Source organism: Dendropsophus ebraccatus, chromosome 14 (genome assembly GCF_027789765.1).
Source record: "Dendropsophus ebraccatus isolate aDenEbr1 chromosome 14, aDenEbr1.pat, whole genome shotgun sequence".
Lineage (NCBI taxonomy): Eukaryota > Metazoa > Chordata > Amphibia > Anura > Hylidae > Dendropsophus > Dendropsophus ebraccatus.
The window spans coordinates 67,857,320-67,877,229 of record NC_091467.1 but is presented as its reverse complement, the minus strand read 5'-3'; the positions used below and the strand labels follow the sequence as shown (position 1 = coordinate 67,877,229).

The following is a 19,910-nucleotide window of genomic DNA, read 5'->3' as shown; positions in this document are numbered from 1 at the left end:
TCGTCCGGCTTTTGCCTCCAACACTCCAAGGAAAGATGTCGCCTGCCCCCCCCCATTAACCCTTGTGACCCCACTCTTGCATCAGAGGGACAGCCCTCTATAGCAGATGTCCCCATGTTCTGCTGCCCCCCCCCCGTAGAGGACTCCAATGTGAGTTGCCCCCCCCATAGTAGTTGCTCTGCTCTGATGGCTCGGATGCTGCCTTCTGTAGCAGCTGACCCGATTGATGCCCCCATGGAAAGGGTTCCGATGTGAGTTGCCCCCCTTCCCCCCTTTAGTAGTTCACCTGCTCTGATGCTGCCTTCTATAGCAGCTGACCCTATAGTAGATGGCCCCCTGTGAGGTGTACCCCTAAAGCAGACCATCTACTTTAGGGGTACACTTCACAGGGGTCCATCTACTCCTGTGCTGCTGCTCCTTAAAATAGATAGCCCCTGTATGTAAAGGAAGAAACTGATGTAATAAACTGATTGTAACTGATGCCAACTGATGGTTTTCATGAAAAAAGGATAGAAAACCTTTTTGGTATTAGTTGTGACATCAGTTGTGGTCAGTTTCTTCCCAAAAAAAAAAACGGAAACGCATGGAACCTAGATATGTAAACCTAGCATTAAGCATGTTGAAATCCAACTTGTCTGATCCTTCTCTCCAGAGTTGGGAGGCCCCTATTCACATTAGATGGTGGGTCCTACTGAAATCATTGGTGTTGATCAACAATAATATACTTTGTATGGTCAGAAATCTAATGTGTATGGCCAGTATGACCAATTACGGGTCAAGCCGGCCACAGACCTTTATGGTCATTGTTATGCCTTTGGCAACGTGTCATAACTTCCAAGAATATGTTGTGGGGGAGCCAATGGCTTGAGAGAACAACCCCTTTCCTCTCTCTAACCACCTATGCTGTTGTCAGCACAGACTACAGCACGTAAGTGGTTTAAAATCTGCTCATCTTTGCCCTTGCTGAAAATGTCAACTGTTTGTCACAGCTGACACCCTAAACTATTAGTACGGGCTCAGCCCCCCAGCATTATCATGCCATATAGTACATCACAGTGCGTTAGGTTGCTTCCCGTAGCAACATAATAGTAAGCCTTTCTTGTCCAACCCACCACCAAACGAACAACACATAGCAAATAATTGCTACAAAGCGAACACGTGGCAGAGCAACCAAGGTCAAAAAATCCAAGGGTTACAGAAATTAATAAAATATTCATCCACCAACGTCTAGTAACTAAATCCACCAGTTGTTATTACCCAGCATGTGAAAAACCATCAAAGCTGAATCTCGAAGAATAGGTTTGAGCAAAAAAAAAAAAAATCCATTATGCCTGAAGCCTCCGAGCAAAATCAGAGCCAAGATTGAGGACTTCACGTACCAGGCAACTCATCCAGTACAAAATGAATCCTCCTGATACAGTGTATCTGCTGGACTTTTATGAAGATGGCACAAGACCCTTCTTGACCTTCCATAGCTCAGTCTACAAACTAGAAAAGTCAATCATCCGGTCGTCTCCAGAGGAAAAACTGCTGAGATTTTTAATTTAAACAACACTGGGGTTGTCAAACAAGATTAGAGAGAAGCGGCGTACACCTATCTCATTTATTGCACGCTACCGTAACCAGGGAGTAGAGTTATAATCAATTTAAAGTTATTGGATTAGGGAGAAAACACATTATCTTCCACTCACGGTAATAGATGCCAATTGGGGCTCTCGTCTTCCAATGGGATTATAATCCACAATGCAGCTGCGTAGACAGCAGACCTGAGAAGACCCATACAGATCGTGACTAGCCACAAGTAACTCTTACAAGTTCTGTATTCTGCAATATTGAACAACCATGAACATGGAGAGTAATGTGGCCGATCAGTGATTGCTGCCCTCCTGATGGCTCTGTATAACCAATCCCTTCTAATGGGAGATGTTACAGTAAAACATCAGGAGGTCTCAGCAATATGGAAACTGATTTAGCTTTACTATGTAAGTGGTCCAAACAATGGAAACAGAAGTTCAATGTTTCCAAATTTAAAATAATAAACTTGGGGAAGAAGGAATCCTCTATCGGAGTATGATATTGGCAGTTCTGTTGGCAAAGACTTCAGAAGAGAAGGATTTAGGGGTAGTGATTTCTGACAGCCTTAGGCTATGTTCACACTACGTGAAGAGACCGGCCATTCTTTGACCCGGCTGGGTCACGGAACGACCGGTCTCTGCACGGATCATCCCGGATGATCTTTTGGCCACAGGGTTCTGATGCGGGCGCATCAGTGCGCGCCCGCATTAGAACCTCCCACAGCACACTATGAAGCAAGCGGCCGGAGCCACTCGCTTCATTGTGTAAACTGACAGGGTTTCCTACGCCCACAATTCATTGAATTGCGACCGCAGAAAACCGACATGTCAGTTATTTACGGCCCGGTACGGGATCCTGGCCAGAGCGCATACGATGTGTATACGCTCCGGCCGGGATCCCATAGAAGATAAGGCTATGTCCACACCGCACAAAGTACCGCACCGCTTTTTTACGTAGTGTGAACATAGCCTTAATATGAGTCACCAGTGCAACCAGGTGGTAAGGAAAGCAAATCGCATGCTGGGCTGTATAGCTAGAGGTATAACCAGTAGGAAGAGATTGTGATCCCGCTGTATAGAACTCTGGTGACATCACATCTGGAATACTGTGTCCAGTTCTGGAGACCTCATATGCTTGGAACAAACTTCTAGCAGATGTGGTAGGTAAATACACAATAACTAAATGTAAACCTGCCTGGGATAAACATATATCTATCCTAAGATAATAAGAAGGGAAATACTAAAAGGGCGGACTAGATGGACCAAGTGGTCTTTTTCTGCTGACAATCTACTTTGTTTTTATAAAAGAGAGGCTAATGCTGAAGGTATCCAATTGGACTGCTCAAGACATAGGAATGTCCCACTTAGCCATGAACAAATTTGATAAAAAACTTAGCAATTATCGGGAACATAGCATGGCTACTGAGGAAGAAATTAGGGCTTGGCTTCAACCACAAATGTGGAGACATGGCCTCAATATTCAACTCCTAGGAGTAATGATCAAGGCTTTCATTGGCTCTATTAGACCAATTATTGTGGTTGGTACAACATTCCTGTTGTACTAACCACAATAATTGGTCTAATAGAGCCAAGTTCCTAAGTTCCACTCACTTATCATTGAGGGACAGTAGTAGAAGACTGCAGATTGATCTGAAGCCAAACGCTCGTTTGGATAGCCATCTCTCCTGAAACCACAGCCTCAATATTCATCTCCTGGGAGTAAAGATCAAGTTTTTCTTTAGCTCCATTAGACCCATTCATGAGGTTGGTGCAATATGAACCAGTTTCACTTCCATAATCGTGGTGGGACAACTAGTAGAAGACTACTGATAGCTGTCCAATGGCTTCAGACTTATCCAACATGTCCGACTGCCCTTAGAGACCCCATACACACTGGATCTATGCCTGTTAATTTTAATCACTACCATTATAAAAGGGATGACAAATCACTACCTAGCTCTACGCCTGCCTGTGAATGCGTGAGATGCCAGATGGCTATGGTGCGCTACAGCTCCGGCAGGACACCGGACGCATGCGGTAAGTACATCTTTCACCCAAAGGGAAGCGCGAAAGCATCCATCTGGAGCCGCACCTTATACTTCACGACTATTACCTTTTTAACCCCTTCAATCCATAACAACATAATCACACAAATTATACACCATGCACACTTGAGGACTTTTAGAACGCATTAAGGGATTAGAAATAGTGTTCAATCATGGAAAGGTGCAATTTTCTTCTTACTATTTTCTCCTTGGTTAACATTGTTGGGAGTCGTGCAGCGTCAGATCCTCCTCTTGCGCTGGTAGTGAAGAATTACACGGCTCCTCAGGAACTGAATGGGCATCCATATGATACCCGGATGAGTGTGTTACCTGCCAGCCTGGGCAGGTAATAGACAGTGTAGGTCTCTGTATTAACTCTATATGCACTAAGAGGGAATAGAGGATACAAAGTAATTTGTTCATAACAGAATGTATTGAGCCTTTTTTTCAGCAAGATGGCAGCCGACACACTGCGTTAGGGTCAGACACCTGATGCTACGCTTTAATTTACCAAAGCGACGGCAGACGACAACTTCTGTTTTTACACCCAGGATAATGGCCGCGCAGGGAAATGAGCCGTGAATTACGACTGTCTGCAGCCGGGTGTAATGGGAGCCCCTTCAGCCTGGCGGGCCTGTAACGCTTCTGAAATGACAATCAGGTCTGCAAGAGACAAAAAGAGGTGGAGGAGACAGAGCAGGACTCTATGTACCTGCCAAGGCTGCTGTGTCCTGGGAACAGACGTCATACCGCAACACCGCCAAGTGCCCAGGAACGGACGGGGAGAAATGCCGCTTACTGCCAGTGAAGAATAACCAAGCTGATGGATCGAGCGGCTTTATTCTCACAGATCATGAACGAGACGAGACACATCGACCGGGAGCAATTGGCTATCGAATCAAATGAGTGTAAAATGAATTAGGCCTGAAGGCAGCGAGTAAGTGAGAAGGAATTCATTTGCCGACCTAACATATATCTTCAAAGACATTTAAAGGGGCCTTCTATTTGCAGTGAGAAAACGGTTGGAATCTTATGCTTTCCAGGTCACATGACGGATAGGTGACAGTAAAGCTACCAGACGCCTCACCTGTGTCCATCAAATGACCAGAAAACGTGTGAAAAAGTCTGAAATCTTGAGAATTATAGGATTTAACCCTTTTAAATCATATACTGTCTGTGTCCCAGGTCTCCAGTAAGAAGATGCAATTCCGTGTATGTGATTTAGTTTTTCCTATTGCAGGTTTCTCAAAGCCTTTTTAATGTCCCATGAGACACCAGCCTTAAAGGGGAGATCCAGACTAGTACATGTTACATTTCTTTAGAATGATATAGTAAAAGGAGGTATGTGACATAGTACAATACTCAGTTATGCAAAGTCTAATTCATCCCAATGTTGTTGGATGGGAATGAGGTCCAGGCGCAGGTTCCTCCACACCAAACTTTCCCTCCATGACTTTATGGACCTTGCTGTGTGTACTGCGGGGGCAGTCATAGAGGAGAATGAAGGGCTGAACCCAAACTGTACCCAAAAAGTTGGAAGCGACAATTGTCTACAGCGTCTTGGTGATGAAGCTTTAAAGGGGTACTCTGGCGAAAATCTCTTTCTTTCAAACCAACTGGTTTAAAAAAGTTATATAGATTTGTGATTTACTATTTAAAAATCTCCAGTCTTCCCGTACTTATCAGCTGCTGTATATCCTGCAGGAAGTGGTGTATTCTTTCCAGTCTGACACAGTGCTCTCTGCTGCCACCTCTGTCCATATCAGGAACTGTCCAGAGCAGGAGCAAAACCTCTTCTGCTTTGGACAGTTCCTGACATGGACAGAGGTGGAAGCAGAGAGCACTGTGTCAGACTGAAAATAAACCACTTCCTGCAGGACATACAGCAGCTGATAAGTATGAGAACACTTAAAATTTTTAGATAGAAGTAAATTACAGATCTATATAACTTTCTGAAAGCAGTTGATTTGAAAGAAAAAGATTTTTCCCGGAGAACCCCTGAGAGGCGTCCCATAGTATTCCTCTTTTACTGTACATTAGAGCTGGCACAATGCAGTGAGGTGGGTAACATTCAACTGGCATTCACCAACACCGACACAGACTCCATCAGACGCCAGATAGAAATGTGTGAACAGAGTCAAGTGGCGGCAGCTTTACACCACTCCATCTGAGGCTTAGCATATTGCTTGGTGTTTTAAGGCTTGCATACAGCTGCTCAGCCATGATAACCCGGCGGGCACAGTCTTTTTGCTGATGTTAATACCAGATGAAGTTTGTTCTTAGCGTTGGCGACTTTATATACTATATATATATATATATATATATATATATATATATATATATATATATATATACACATATACATACACTATCACTTCTCAATAATACTGATCACAACTGATGGGGAAAGATCAAGGAGGGAAGAAATCTCAGGAACTGGCTACTATTATGGCTCCGATTACAGCACCACGCTGGTATCAGTGATCTCTACAGAGCCAGACATTTTTTATTTTATTTTTTGTTTCAAAAAGTCTTTATTATCACATCAAGAAAGATACAAAAAAGTTTTATATACAAAAACAATTTATCAAATTTTTTCCCCTTTTTACAAAAAAGTCCCCCCCCCTTCCCCTCCCCAGGTGGACCTCCGATATTTAAACCAAAAAAAAAAGTTTTCCATATCTATTATTCACTAATACTATCTTCTTCCACTAATCTCTTCCTCTTTCCCATATCTTTTCATACTTGACATACTGTTTTACCAGGTTATTCCAGGTCCCTACACTTAATAATTCATTAGAATTCCAACTCCATACGATCATAAGTCTTGCCACAAACAATCTCCTGCCCAGTAATTCCTTCCAGGGCCGCCGATAGGGCAGTACAAGTGGTACTGCCGTATGGGGCCCGGACCCTAAGAGACACGGTAGGGGGCCCGGCGGGCCCGCCGGCCGCCGCCCCCCGACCGCTACGCTAGGGGGGCCCGCACGGCCCCCCTTGCCAACTGTTTTTGAGCATCCCGAAAAGCTGCGGCCACGCAGCTTCTCGGGATGCACTGATCGCTTTAATGTTCCGCCCGCACAGCGGGCGGAACATTAAAGCGATCAGAATACAGGAGAAGGACCTGTCAGCGTCCTCCTCCTGTATTCTCTCCCATAGGCTGCCGGCACTTCATACCAGCAGCCTATGGGAGGCCGGGCCGTGGTCATGTGCCCCTCCGGCAGGCGTGATGATGTGACGTCATCACGTCTGCCGGAAGTCCCGTCCCTGCGGCTCGCAAGATGGAGCCCGAAGAGGAGGAGGAAGAGCTGCTGCCTGCACAGCGCGGATTAGGTGAGTAGGATGTTTGTTTTTTTTAGGGGCACCTCTGGGGGCATTATTAGTGTATGGGGGCACCACTGGGGACATTATTAGTGTATGGGGGCACCTCTGGGGGCATTATTAGTGTATGGGGGCACCTCTGGGGGCATTATTAGTGTATGGGGGCACCTCTGGGGGCATTATTGGTCTACGGGGGCACCTCTGGGGGCATTATTGGTGTATGGGGGCACCTCTGGGGACATTATTAGTATATGGGGGCACCTCTGGGGGCATTATTAGTATATGGGGGCACCTCTGGGGGCATTATTAGTGTATGGGGGCACCTCTGGGGGCATTATTAGTATATGGGGGCACCTCTGGGGGCATTATTGGTGTATGGGGGCACCTCTGGGGACATTATTAGTATATGGGGGCACCTCTGGGGGCATTATTGGTATATGGGGGCACCTCTGGGGGCATTATTGGTGTATGGGGGCACCTCTGGGGACATTATTAGTATATGGGGGCACCTCTGGGGGCATTATTGGTGTATGGGGGCACCTCTGGGGGCATTATTAGTGTATGGGGGCACCTCTGGGGGCATTATTAGTATATGGGGGCACCTCTGGGGGCATTATTAGTATATGGGGGCACCTCTGGGGGCATTATTAGTGTATGGGCGCACCTCTGGGGGCATTATTAGTGTATGGGCGCACCTCTGGGGGCATTATTAGCTCATGGGGGAACCTCTGGGGGCATTATTAGTATATGGGGGGCACCTCTGGGGGCATTATTAGTTCATGGGGGCACCTCTGGGGGCATTATTAGTTCATGGGGGCACCTCTGGGGGCATTATTAGTATATGGGGGCACCTCTGGGGGCATTATTAGTATATGGGGGCACCTCTGGGGGCATTATTAGTATATGGGGGCACCTCTGGGGGCATTATTAGTATATGGGGGCACCTCTGGGGGCATTATTAGCTCATGGGGGAACCTCTGGGGGCATTATTAGTATATGGGGGCACCTCTGGGGGCATTATTAACTCATGGGGGCATCTCTGGGGGCATTATTAGTGCATGGGGGCCACCTCTAGGGGCATTATTAGTTCATGGGGGCCACCTCTAGGGGCATTATTAGCTCATGGGGGCACAGCTGGGAATCCTACATACAGGGGGCACAGCAGGGGATCCTACATACAGGGGGCATCCCACACAGCGCAGTTACTATGGGAGCCTACAGGGGGGAGAAAGGAAAGGAAGTTGCTAGAAATGTGCGGAGCCTAAATTGTTTGTCTCGCAGGTTCTAAGGGGATGAAACGTATCTGGAAGGAATCATCATGGAGGTCTGGGCCGGATGGAGAGGAAAAGGGAAAGTGACGCCTCAGATCAAAGAAGACGTCACCTGTGAGTCCCTGTATGACACTTTTCTTATTTTGTAGAACATCATTTAGTAGGGGCGCCCCGAAGTGACAGCCACTACATTATCTGTATTTAGAGATATCACTGTGTTATCTGTTGTGTTACATAGGACTGCAGGTGACTACTACATTATCTGTACTCAGAGATATCACTGTGTTATCTGTAGTGTTACATAGGACTGCAGGTGACAGCTACTACATTATCTGTACTCGAGATATCACTGTGTTATCTGTGGTGTTACATAGGACTGCAGGTGACTACTACATTATCTGTACTCAGAGATATCACTGTGTTATCTGTGGTGTTACATAGGACTGCAGGTGACATCTACATTATCTGTACTCAGAGGGATATCACTGTGTTATCTGTGCTGTTACATAGGACTGCAGGTGACATCTACTACATGATCTATACTCAGAGGTATCACTGTGTTATCTGTGCTGTTACATAGGACTGCAGGTGAAATCTACTACATTATCTGTACTCAGAGATACCACTGTGTTATGTGGTGTTACATAGGACTGCAGGTGATATCAGGTGATTTCTCCAGGTTGCAGAAGTTCAAACTTCATCGTGCCCTGGTGTGCTGGTGTCTGTATGTCTGTATACATGTGTGCTGGTGTCTGTATGTGTGTATACATGTGTGCTGGTGTCTGTGTGTGAGATCAATTCTAGAGAACTGGCTCATATACCCCATTTTCCCCAGTGGCTTAAAATGTAACCTCTGTTATACAGTTATAAAATTGTAGAACCTAAATGTGAACAAGGTGCAATTTAAATAGACACTTACTTGTATAGCTGCCTCTTGTGCTCTGTATGCAGTGCATTATACTCACCCCTGCAACGTACAATTTATAGCATGTCTACAAGCCCAGCGGGGCTCATTATGATGGAGACTAAAACTTATACAAGAGTGGGGTAGGGGTTCCCCTGTATTCAGAATGCTGTTGAGTGCTAGGCAATGCCCCGTCTGGGATTGAATTTCGAGGGTCTATGCAGAGCAGGATAAAGACACCTCTGCTGCACAAACAGGATCTCCTAGAAAGCGTTCTCACCGCCATGTATTCGCTATCACTGGCTTGGGTGAGCTAAACTAGTCTGCCTGGGGGGGGGGGTGATTTGTATATGCTCACTAACATGGAACAGCCTCATTATATTAGCCTTATCAACATATTCTATGTTAGTGAGCATACCGGGGGGGGGGGGATATTGGTGAACATATACAAATCAAACAGCCCCCCAGACCCTCGAAATTCAATAACCCCAAACGGGGCATTGCCTAGTACTCAACAGCATTCTGAATACAGGGGAACCCCTACCCCACTCTTGTATAAGTTTTAGTCTCCATCATAATGAGCCCCGCTGGGCTTGTAGGCACGCTATAAATTGTACGTTGCAGGGGTGAATATAATGCACTGCATACAGAGCACAAGAGGCAGCTATACAAGTAAGTGTCTATTTGAATTGCACCTTGTTCACATTTAGTTTCTACAATTTTATAACTGTATAACAGAGGTTACATTTTAAGCCACTGGGGAAAATGGGGAATATGAGCCAGTTCTCTAGAATTGATCTGAACCAAATTATACCTCCCAGCAAGGCGTGGGGCAAACACACAATTTTTTTTTTTTTTTATTAATGTGGGGGGCCCAGACACTTTGGTTGTATGGGGCCCCGAAATTCCTGATGGCGGCCCTGATTCCTTCTTCTTGCTATCTATGCCCACCAATTGTGAATCCTCCCCCAATATTATCAACGTTGGGTACGGTATTATTCTATATTTCAGTTCTTCCTCTATTGCCTTTATTATTTCCCCCCAAGGCCGTACATGTCCAAAAGATGTGCAACCAATCTTCAACCCTTTCCCCACATCTTGCACAATCTGCTGTGGTTCTTTTGCCTATCTTTTCCAAAAAGAAAGGGGTATAATATAATCGGTGCAGAATATGAAGCTGTATTATCTAGTGATTTTGATTTACCGACACCTTCTTTACATTTTTTAGTATACTCTCCCATTGCCCCTCAGACATTTTGCCTAAATCCTTCTCCCATTTCCCCCTACATCCCATTTACATCCTCCCCCGGGTTTCATCCATTAATTTCCCATATAATCGTGATACCCCTTTCTTCATACCCATGCCCCTATTTAGGAATGATATTATTTCCGGGGTAGTTTCCACTATAAATGACTCTTTATTCTCCGTATCCCTGACGGCATGCTTCAGCTGTTCATATTCGTACCATTCTTTCCCCTCTAAACCAAACTCATCCCTTAAATGCTGCCGTGTTTTCAATTTCCCATCTCGGAAAGAGTTTTTCACTCTGCTAATCCCTGCTTTTTTAAGGTTTTTAAGCGTTCCTAGTTTACATATTTCCCTCAATCTGTTGTTATTCCATATGGGTGTATTATCTATCGCATTCTTAATCCCCAATAGCTTTTTAAGGTTCTTCCATACCTTCACTAGCATATGTACCGCAGGGTATTTACTCCATTCTGGCCCCTCTAAAACTCCTCCTTCTAACATCTCAATTATACCATCATAAACCTTCCCTAGCGTTCCCTCTAAATATCTATACAATTCCACTCCCCCCCTATTCCCTAAATAATTTAGTTGCGCTGCCAGAAAATACAGCCTCATATCTGGCAACCCCATTCCCCCTTCTCCTTTAGGTAGGCAAAGAAATTTTTGTCGCAATCTCACCCCCAAAAGAGTTTGTTTAACATTACTTCTACATTTTTATGTCTATACAGGTGACTGCAGGGGTTGGGCTAGATGCTATACAACTGTGGCAATAGGTCGAAGAGTTAAGCGTGGACCGGACTATTTCTTTTTGATTGACAGCTCTGCTTTAAATTGTTGGTGCAAAGTCCTTTGTTGTTACGCTGTGCTATCAGCATTATAACTATGGGCTGTTCCATCCCTGTCACAGACACCAGTGAAATAGGGAGCTTTGAGTATGTACAGAGGGTAAAGAAGCTGAGAGCTGGAGGTCCTGGCACAACGATGAGCTATGGGATACATAAAGTGAGGCTTAATCCCTATCATACCATGGCTGCATTCTAGATGAGAGGTGTGATTCCTGTGAAGCCGGCCAAGTGCGCTCCTTTATTACCGAGAAGTCAAAGTACCGAATTGCCAGATGCTTCTTGCTGTGCAGACACATCAGGAATGGAGGTAATAAAAGTCCATAGAAGCTTTAGTTACTATATGGAGAAGAATCATCATCAAAGAGTGTCTCTCACTTTGGAGGACCCAGAAAATGTGCTCCACGCTACATAGTGACCCAGCAGCAAAACAGTGAGAGAGAGCAGCTCTGGAGTATAATACAGGATGTAACTCAGGATCAGTAATGTAATGTAATGTATGTACACAGTGACCCCACCAGCAGAATAGTGAGTGCAGCTCTGGAGTATAATACAGGATGTAACTCAGGATCAGTAATGTAATGTATGTACACAGTGACCCCACCAGCAGAATAGTGAGTGCAGCTCTGGAGTATAATACAGGATGTAACTCAGGATCAGTAATGTAATGTATGTACACAGTGATCCCACCAGCAGAATAGTGAGTGCAGCACTGGAGTATAATACAGGATGTAACTCAGGATCAGTAATGTAATGTATGTACACAGTGATCCCACCAGCAGAATAGTGAGTGCAGCTCTGGAGTATAATACAGCATATAACTCAGGATCAGTAATGTAATGTATTTATGGACTTGATTATTGCAGTTTGCCTCACTCGCTGCTGTCGGCTCTGTACGGTAGCTATGGTATATGTGGACCCGGCCTGAGGGAAGTAAATCACGTTTATGACACCCAGATGAGTTGTTTACACACCACAATAAACCTGCAGAGTAAATAACACGTATCATATTACACGCATAAGTTAGTTATATAATATTTGTGTTCTTCATATTACAAAGCTCATTTGATGCCGTCCTCAATTATTAAGCGGCGGGGATCTTTCATACAGGACAAGGAGCTGTAAACCTGATATCAGTCGGTGTAATTATTGTTTGTGCGCCAGAGTAATCTGCGTTTTATATGGCAATTTCCGTTGTTTCTGTATTAAATTTCCATGGATCAGGATCATATAATATAAAATACATTTCTTACATAAACACTTACTTACAGGGTAGCTGCCTATAGGTGGCACTAGAGGGACTTTTCTCTTATTTCTGGAGAAGAGCTCATTTGCATATTTTTCCCATGAAGCACCATATGCTCAGGATCTCCTCAATGAGTACCGATACCCTAAGAGATCTGAAACAAAATTACTATATTTCTACTATATTAATTTATATTTTTTTATTATTACTTTTTAACTACTTTTTCTCCTCCAAATAGGCCAAAAAAATTATAAGAGTTGATTTAAACTAAACAGATGCTTCTAACATATCTCACTGTATAGCCCATAACATATGTCGCCCACATATGCACAAAAAAATGTATGCAGCTGGAAACAAGGTATATGAACATATACCAGCCTGATGGAAGCCAAAAGGACAGTTATTTCCCCTTCATCAGGTGAGTGGGGGGTCCATGGGGGGGGGGGGGGGCAATGGAGGAAGCTGCAAATGTGATGCAATGATCATAACTTGAAATGACTGTCACAACTAGCGTATAAGGGATTATGTTTATAGTCCAAGGTTTTAGCTTCTAAATGATACCAGGATCAAAGCAGTGAATGCTAATTCGTGGAGCGGAATCCATTTGAAGTCTCTGGAAGCCGGATTAAAAGATTCACTTCCTGGTTCTGTGTCTGGGGAGGGGGAGCTGCAAGTGAGAGCAGAAAGAGAGAACATAGCAAAATACTGCCATCTCTCCCACTGTATGGCATCCAGTGACCCCACCGAGAAACCATGGGACATAAGCTTTTCTTCATGTTGTCGCCTGCCCTACCCCACCTTACCAATAAGAAAGGATACATAGACATAGGGAGATACATGGAGTTTTCTTACTGTTGTCACCTCCCCTAGCCCACGTTACCACTAAAAAGGGAGCTGCAGGTGAGAACAGAAAGGAATCTGTCACTAGGTTTATGCCGCCTTAAAGGAGGGCAGCATAAACTAGTGAATTAAATGCTGAACAGATCAGTGTATTATTTACATCATTCTGTTCAGCCGTTCTCTTGATATGCAGGAGAATAGGATTGTTGCCACACCCCTCCCCCACCCTCCAGCTGCTGATTGACAGGTGACTGCCTATACACAGCATGGATAGATAACTGCCAATGAGAAGCTGGTGGGCGGAGTTTTCTGCTGTTCATGAATATCCAGGACTACTGGGCACATAATGCAGAGGACTACTTATTGTCCATGTTATACAGGAGGAGATCTCTGGATCAGCTGCACAGAACAATGTAAGTGATATATCATTCTGTTCAGCTTCTCTGTCATTAGTTTATGCTACCCTGACATAGGACACCATAATCCTACTGACAGAGTCTCTTTAAGGGTCCTATTGGATGAAGCGATTTTTGGTTTTCTCCCAGAGCTTTTTCTAACTATATGATCTCTTTCACTATAACACGGAACGATAGTAGTTAGCTACAATCATAATTACGTTGGTTTGTATATCTAGTATATCAATGATCGTAATAACGAATGATGGATATGTACATCGAAAGATTAGCGAACGATTAACAATGATTTCATGGGCTAACAAGTTTTTGTTAGTCATTTCATCGTTGCCTACATACACACTGAGAGATTGTTGCTTAAATTCAGACGATATAACGATTTTTCTGAGTAATAAGGCCCCCTTACACTTTAAACTATTGTTAGCCAAACCCACCGCTCACGGCCGACCCCTTTGTTATAAAAAAGAGATAAGCCTCATCATCATCAAGACAGGAGGGTCTGACAGCAGAAAAAGCTCTGTTCTGTCTATTTTACAGTTCTCTGCCGGCATATCAGAATTTCTAAAGTATCAGACGCCAAATTATATCCGTGCACCTGTTCCATTACCGCCATCACATGCCAATACTGGCGGATGTCATGACTCAACACAACATAATAAGGAAATTCACACCTGTCTGAAGCCCTATTGAATTACCATCCCCTCCCCGCAAGTGTTTCCTATAAACAGAAGGTTATACCGATCAGAACAGAAGGACGTGGATCTAATAAACTCGATTCCTTCAGCTGCGGAAGGCGCAATCCGGCAATGCATCGGGGCGGGAGGCGTTCAGTCCTGGAGCGGTACGCAAGGGGTTAAAGTAAAAGGTCACAACAGGCGTTATTATCGCTTAGGTCCTCGATTCTACAAGGGGGGGGAGGGGGATTAGAAGGCGGACGACCACAGGGGGAAGTGAACCGAGGAATTATTTACATGGCCGCTCTCTATGGCTGCCGCTATAATGAAATAAAATTGGACTAATAAGTAAAAAGCAAAGTAATTAAATGTGAACTTTTCGACTAAATTGCATTTTTATAAAGGCGCTTAATAGATGATTAGATTACGGTAAATGGTAATAAACAAGAAGAAATGGAGGAAGCCGTGAGGGACTGTATCAGACATTTCTACGGTAGAGCACTGTGCGGAGCCTTTATGAAAAGAATGTAATTTTTTTTCGAGCGATGTTGCTGCTTTTTAGCACATCACTGTCAGTCCATGTGAATATACCCCAATACCCTCTACGTCAGGGGGGTAGGGAACCTTAGCTCTCCAGCTGTTGCAAAACTACAACTCCCATCATGCCTGGACAAGCTTAAGTAGTTTTACAACATCTGGAGAGCCAAGGTTTCCCTCCCCTGCTCTAAGGCTCACACAACATACTTTTTTTACAAGAATGTTTTAATAGCAAACAACGGCCTTGTTCACACAATGTTTTGAACAACAATGGCATGTCATCTATTTCCGGACGTTGTGCATTAAAATCAATGCAATTTTCACTCCAACAACAGCTGTTGTTCGACACTTGCAACAATGGTTGTTGTTTTTGAGTGCCCAACAACGGCCATTGTTCATGCAGTGTGTGAACATATCCTAAAAGCATATATGAGATAGTGGAGTACAAATTCCTCTCATTCTCCCCCCCCACCCCCCTATTTTAAGGCTACAAACCCACTTGGCGGGTCTGCAGCGAGTCCCCTTGCTGCAGATCCCGGCCCTATACTTTTAATGGCAGACAAACACGCAGCAGGGATGTACATCCCTGCTGCGAGTTTGTCTGCAGCCCACCCCATTAAGCCTTCGGCCGGCGGAGCTGATACTTCAACTGATCGCACGCCCCCCGCAGCACCGGTCGCATGCCCCCCCCGCAGCACGGATCGCACGCCCCCCGCAGCACGGATCGCTTGCACGCCCCCCCCCCCCCCAATCGCGCCCCCGCAGCCCCGGCCGCTCGATCGCCCCCCGGCAGCACCGATCGCACGCCCCCCTGCACCCCCGGCCGCCCCATCACCCCCCCCCCCCCCGCAGCACCGATTGCACGCCCCCCCCGCAGCACCGATCGCTCACACGCCCCCCCCTGCAGCCCCGGCCGCCCGATCGATGGGGGCTGCAGGGGGGCGATCGGTGCTGCCGGGGGGCGAGTGGCCGGGGCTGCAGGGGGGCGATCGGTGCTGCCGGGGGGCGATCGAGCGGCCGGGGCTGTGGGGGGACCGTGCAAGCGATCGGTGTTGCGGGGGGGGGGGGATTCGGGGGGGGGGTGATCGGTGCTGCCAGGGGGGGGGGGGGGGTTGGCGCGAGTTGGCGTGCGATCGGTGCTGCGGGGGGGCGATCGGGCGGCCGGGGCTGCGGGCGGCTGGCTGGAGCATATACTTCACCTGGTCCCCGCTCCGGCTTGCTGAAGACATCGGGAACCGCCGGAGCCGGGATCAGGTGAAGTATCAGCTCCGGCGGCCGGGGGGTTAATGGGGTGGGCTGTAGACAAACTCGCAGCAGGTATGTACATCCCTGCTGCGTGTTTTTCTGCCATTAAAAGTATAGGGTCGGGATCTGCAGCGAGTCTCGCTGCAAATACGCAGCAAGGGGACTCGCTGCAGACCCGCCAAGTGGGTTTGTAGCCTTAGGGTGCCTTCACACCTACCATATTGCAGCAGAAAATCCGCTGCGGATCCGCAGCAGATTTAACTAAATGAATGAACACAGCATTAAATACGCACTGTCAAATCCGCAGTGGATTTTCTGCTGCGATACGGTAGGTGTGAAGGCACCCTAAAGGGGTATTTCAACCTCCAAACTCCTTTCAGGATATATGGATATTACAGAGGGAAGTCCCCTCTGGTCTTTGCTTCCCCTATGGAACTAGATTAGTAAGCTGGTAACAAACATTTATAGCATATCCACAGGAAATGCCAAGATGGAAGTTCCCCTTTAGGTAATACTGCAACAGCTGTTGCAGTGAGTGGCAAACGACGGACGTTGTTGCACTGAAAACTGTATTGATTTCAATGCCTTACAGCTGACAATGACATGGAAAATTATTTCCGTGGCTGTAGTGAGCGACATGCGTTGTTCAATACGCAGTCTAAACAACAGCTGCTGTTGGCATTGTTTTCAAGGCAGTGCATTTTTTATGACAAGAACGGCCGTTGTTTTAATTGCCAACAACGGACATTCTTGTCACAAAGACATATGTTGTATAAACATAGCCTTTAGCATCAATATACAAACAAACTACTACTTTGAAGAAACTGTACTGTAACACTGAAAATTGGAGCGCAGAGCTTGTGCAATCCAATCTCTATTTTTTAACTACAGATTTCCTTCAAGAATCTGAAACTCAAGCACGCCGATTCCTCTCGGGTCAAGTACTTCCAAACCATTAAACTCAAGAACATATATAGAGACTTCAGAAAACTTTTAAGATTTCAAGGCAAGCAGAAGAGTACTTTACGGTTATAAGAGACTGAGGGAACCAGATGGTGCTGCTAATTCTTAAAGGGGATAAGTAATGAATCCTCATGAGGAGTTCATCAAGGAGTTGAGGATTCTTTTGATGTTCTTACCGAGTCTGGGCTCCACTGTGCTGTTCATCTTCTTATCGATGAATATGAACCTTCCCCCGCCAAAGTCTCTGGAGTAGTCAGACAGATACAGTAAGGAGGTGTAGTCAAAGGATCCGTAGGTCACCTGGGGAGGAAGAGACACAAGTTCGATTATACAAATCCTCACGACCTTCAGGCGTCCTCTCAAGGGGGCGCTCTTGTTATGGTTTATGAACAGGACACGGAATAAGTAACCCGTCTATAGGTTAATTTTAAAGGGGCACATGTAACTAAATATTCTACTTGTGGCTGATTATTACTTGATTCCTGCCCTAATAAGATCCATGGAAAGGTCTTGCTTTATGGTCCAGGGGTCAGAATTTTTAGAACTAACCCCTGGAAAGCAAATCAGGTCCCTTTAAGTGAGGCTGTAGGCTCCGTCCCCATAGGTGAGCACTTGGCAGCTCCTTATCACGGTGGATAACTGCAGCAATCAATGGATAATAACACCTTATAATTGCTACAATTACACTAAGAAAGAAGCTGCGCTCAGGGGCAGCTACAAAGTCATGAGCAGTGAAAGACGAAGGAATATAGAACATCCCCTATGTAATCTGCTTCTGTATTATTTTTCTTTTATATTTTTATACAACCTAATGCAGATTCTGAAGGTGCGGTTCATTTTTCAAAACCCCACCCAGTTCCCATGATCTGCACCATTTTCTATGTATGCTTGGTGCACTGGAGGTGGGTCCAGCACCCCCAGTGCACCTGTGAATTAAGGGGAGGAGTTGTCAGTGCACTGGGCCCGCCTCCATACACAGAAAACGGCGAAGACCGAGGCAACCAGGACATCAGGTCATATAAAAATATTTATAAACAGACACAGTGGTACATTTCAATTTTGGTACAGAAAAGCTCTGTGTACAAAAACTTAGTAAAGCAACTTTGGCAGGAAATATAGCATCATATAAGTCAGGGGTCAGACATGAAGTCGGCAGTCACACGTGGCCCTTTCGGCTGCCTTCTGTAGCCTATAGGTCATTGGAGGTCCCAAGGCATCCTTGAGAGCAGCATTTTACTAGGAGCCGTGTAATAGGTCCTGTGCCGTGGGGGCCTAATACTGTATAAGGGCTGCACATAGGGGAGCCTAATACTATATATGAGCTGCACAGAATAGGCCTAATGCTATATGGGGCTGCACAAAGGTGGGATTAATACCTATAGGGGGGCGCAGAAAGGGAGGCCAACTACTATAAGGAACACAGAGGGGCCTAACTACTATAGGGGGCACAGAGGGGCTTAGTATTGTAAGTGGGCACAGAAGTGGGCCTAACTACTATATGGAGGCACAACGCATCCACCACTACAAAGTGAACTACATTTGGGAGGGTAATTACGACAAGCTGTTAGAGTGGTGTATGTCTGTAAATATGTAAAGCTGACCAGGCCAAACATACTCAATATCTAATGTGTTTACACAAATAGCTCCCATTGAATGACTTTATTGCCTCTATTACCCCTTTTTCCCCAATTAGATGCCGTGTCTTAGTCTACGAGAGTGGTTGGACATGATTCTCATTATAGCATCATGGGTTTCTCTGCAATTTTTCCTAAATCATCGAAGATTTTTGCTTAAGAAAAAACACAATGGCTGTAATTGCCTTGTTTTCTTCCTTTTCTGTCAGAATTCAGATAAATGAACTAAATTCACCCTGCAGGAATTGTAATCCGCTGAGCGTATCTTCTAAGAGCTGTGTAAATGGAATCTATAATTATAAGTAAAAGTGTGCTGGAGTGTTTGCTTCCTCATATGTGCTGTAGGGGAGCCAGATATGTTGTGAGTAACACACAGAGTTTGGCTTGGTTTACTTCCCTTTATTCTAGTTCTCTCTCCGTGATGCTAAACAGGGAGCAATCACTGTAAAACGTGCTCGGAATCTGACAACCTCTACTTGTTGTTCCTTCTCCCCTCTCACAGACACACTGATGAATATTGCAGCTGCATCCCCCTCCTCTCCCTCTTACTGTATAACACTAAATGGAGTCTATGGTGACAGAGGTGGTTTGTTAATACTCACAGAGTGTAATATGAGTAATGGGGGAAAGTAGCATTTCTTTACTACCTAATAGTCTGTAACTCTCCTTCCTCTGCCTGTGATTAGTGCAAAAAAAAAAAAGAGAGATGTGCTTTAAAGGGGTTTTCCACTTTTAACGATCCTTGCTTTTTATTAAAGAGGTATTATGCTCAGGTAAAATAAATGTTGAATCCTCCCCCCCCCAGACAAATAATTTGTTTCATATACTCTTTGCAGTCTCCTTCCACCAGTTCTGAGCCTCCTTCTTCTGAAGACAAAGAAGTTGTGAGCTGTTCACTCCATCTTCACCCTATCCCCTCCCTTCCGAGATGGCTCAACACATGTAAACAGTGTCCCTGGCCACCTGTTTCTGCACTCTGTAATGCCGGGAGTATAATTCACAGTGAGGTCACAAGCAACTTGACCTCAAATTAACCTTCCTGGCATTACAGAGTGCAGAAACAGCCCAGGGACACTGGTTAAATGAGCCGTCTCGGAAGGTGGGAGGGAGATCAGAGTGGAGACGGGGAGAACAACTGATGCAAACTTTTCT

At 45.4% G+C, this 19,910-nt stretch overlaps 2 protein-coding genes across 2 annotated transcripts in view; one reads left to right on the top strand and one right to left on the bottom strand.

Moving 5' to 3' along the window:
- Positions 1-19,910, top strand: part of HEXD (hexosaminidase D) — a 112,563-nt gene that overhangs the window by 35,285 nt on the left and 57,368 nt on the right. The window lies entirely within an intron of this gene.
- Positions 1-19,910, bottom strand: part of OGFOD3 (2-oxoglutarate and iron dependent oxygenase domain containing 3) — a 74,105-nt gene that overhangs the window by 13,268 nt on the left and 40,927 nt on the right. The window contains exon 8 of the mRNA XM_069952120.1: positions 17,301-17,424. Within this exon, the coding sequence (XP_069808221.1) occupies positions 17,301-17,424 (124 nt within the window). The remainder of the gene's footprint in view (positions 1-17,300; positions 17,425-19,910) is intronic.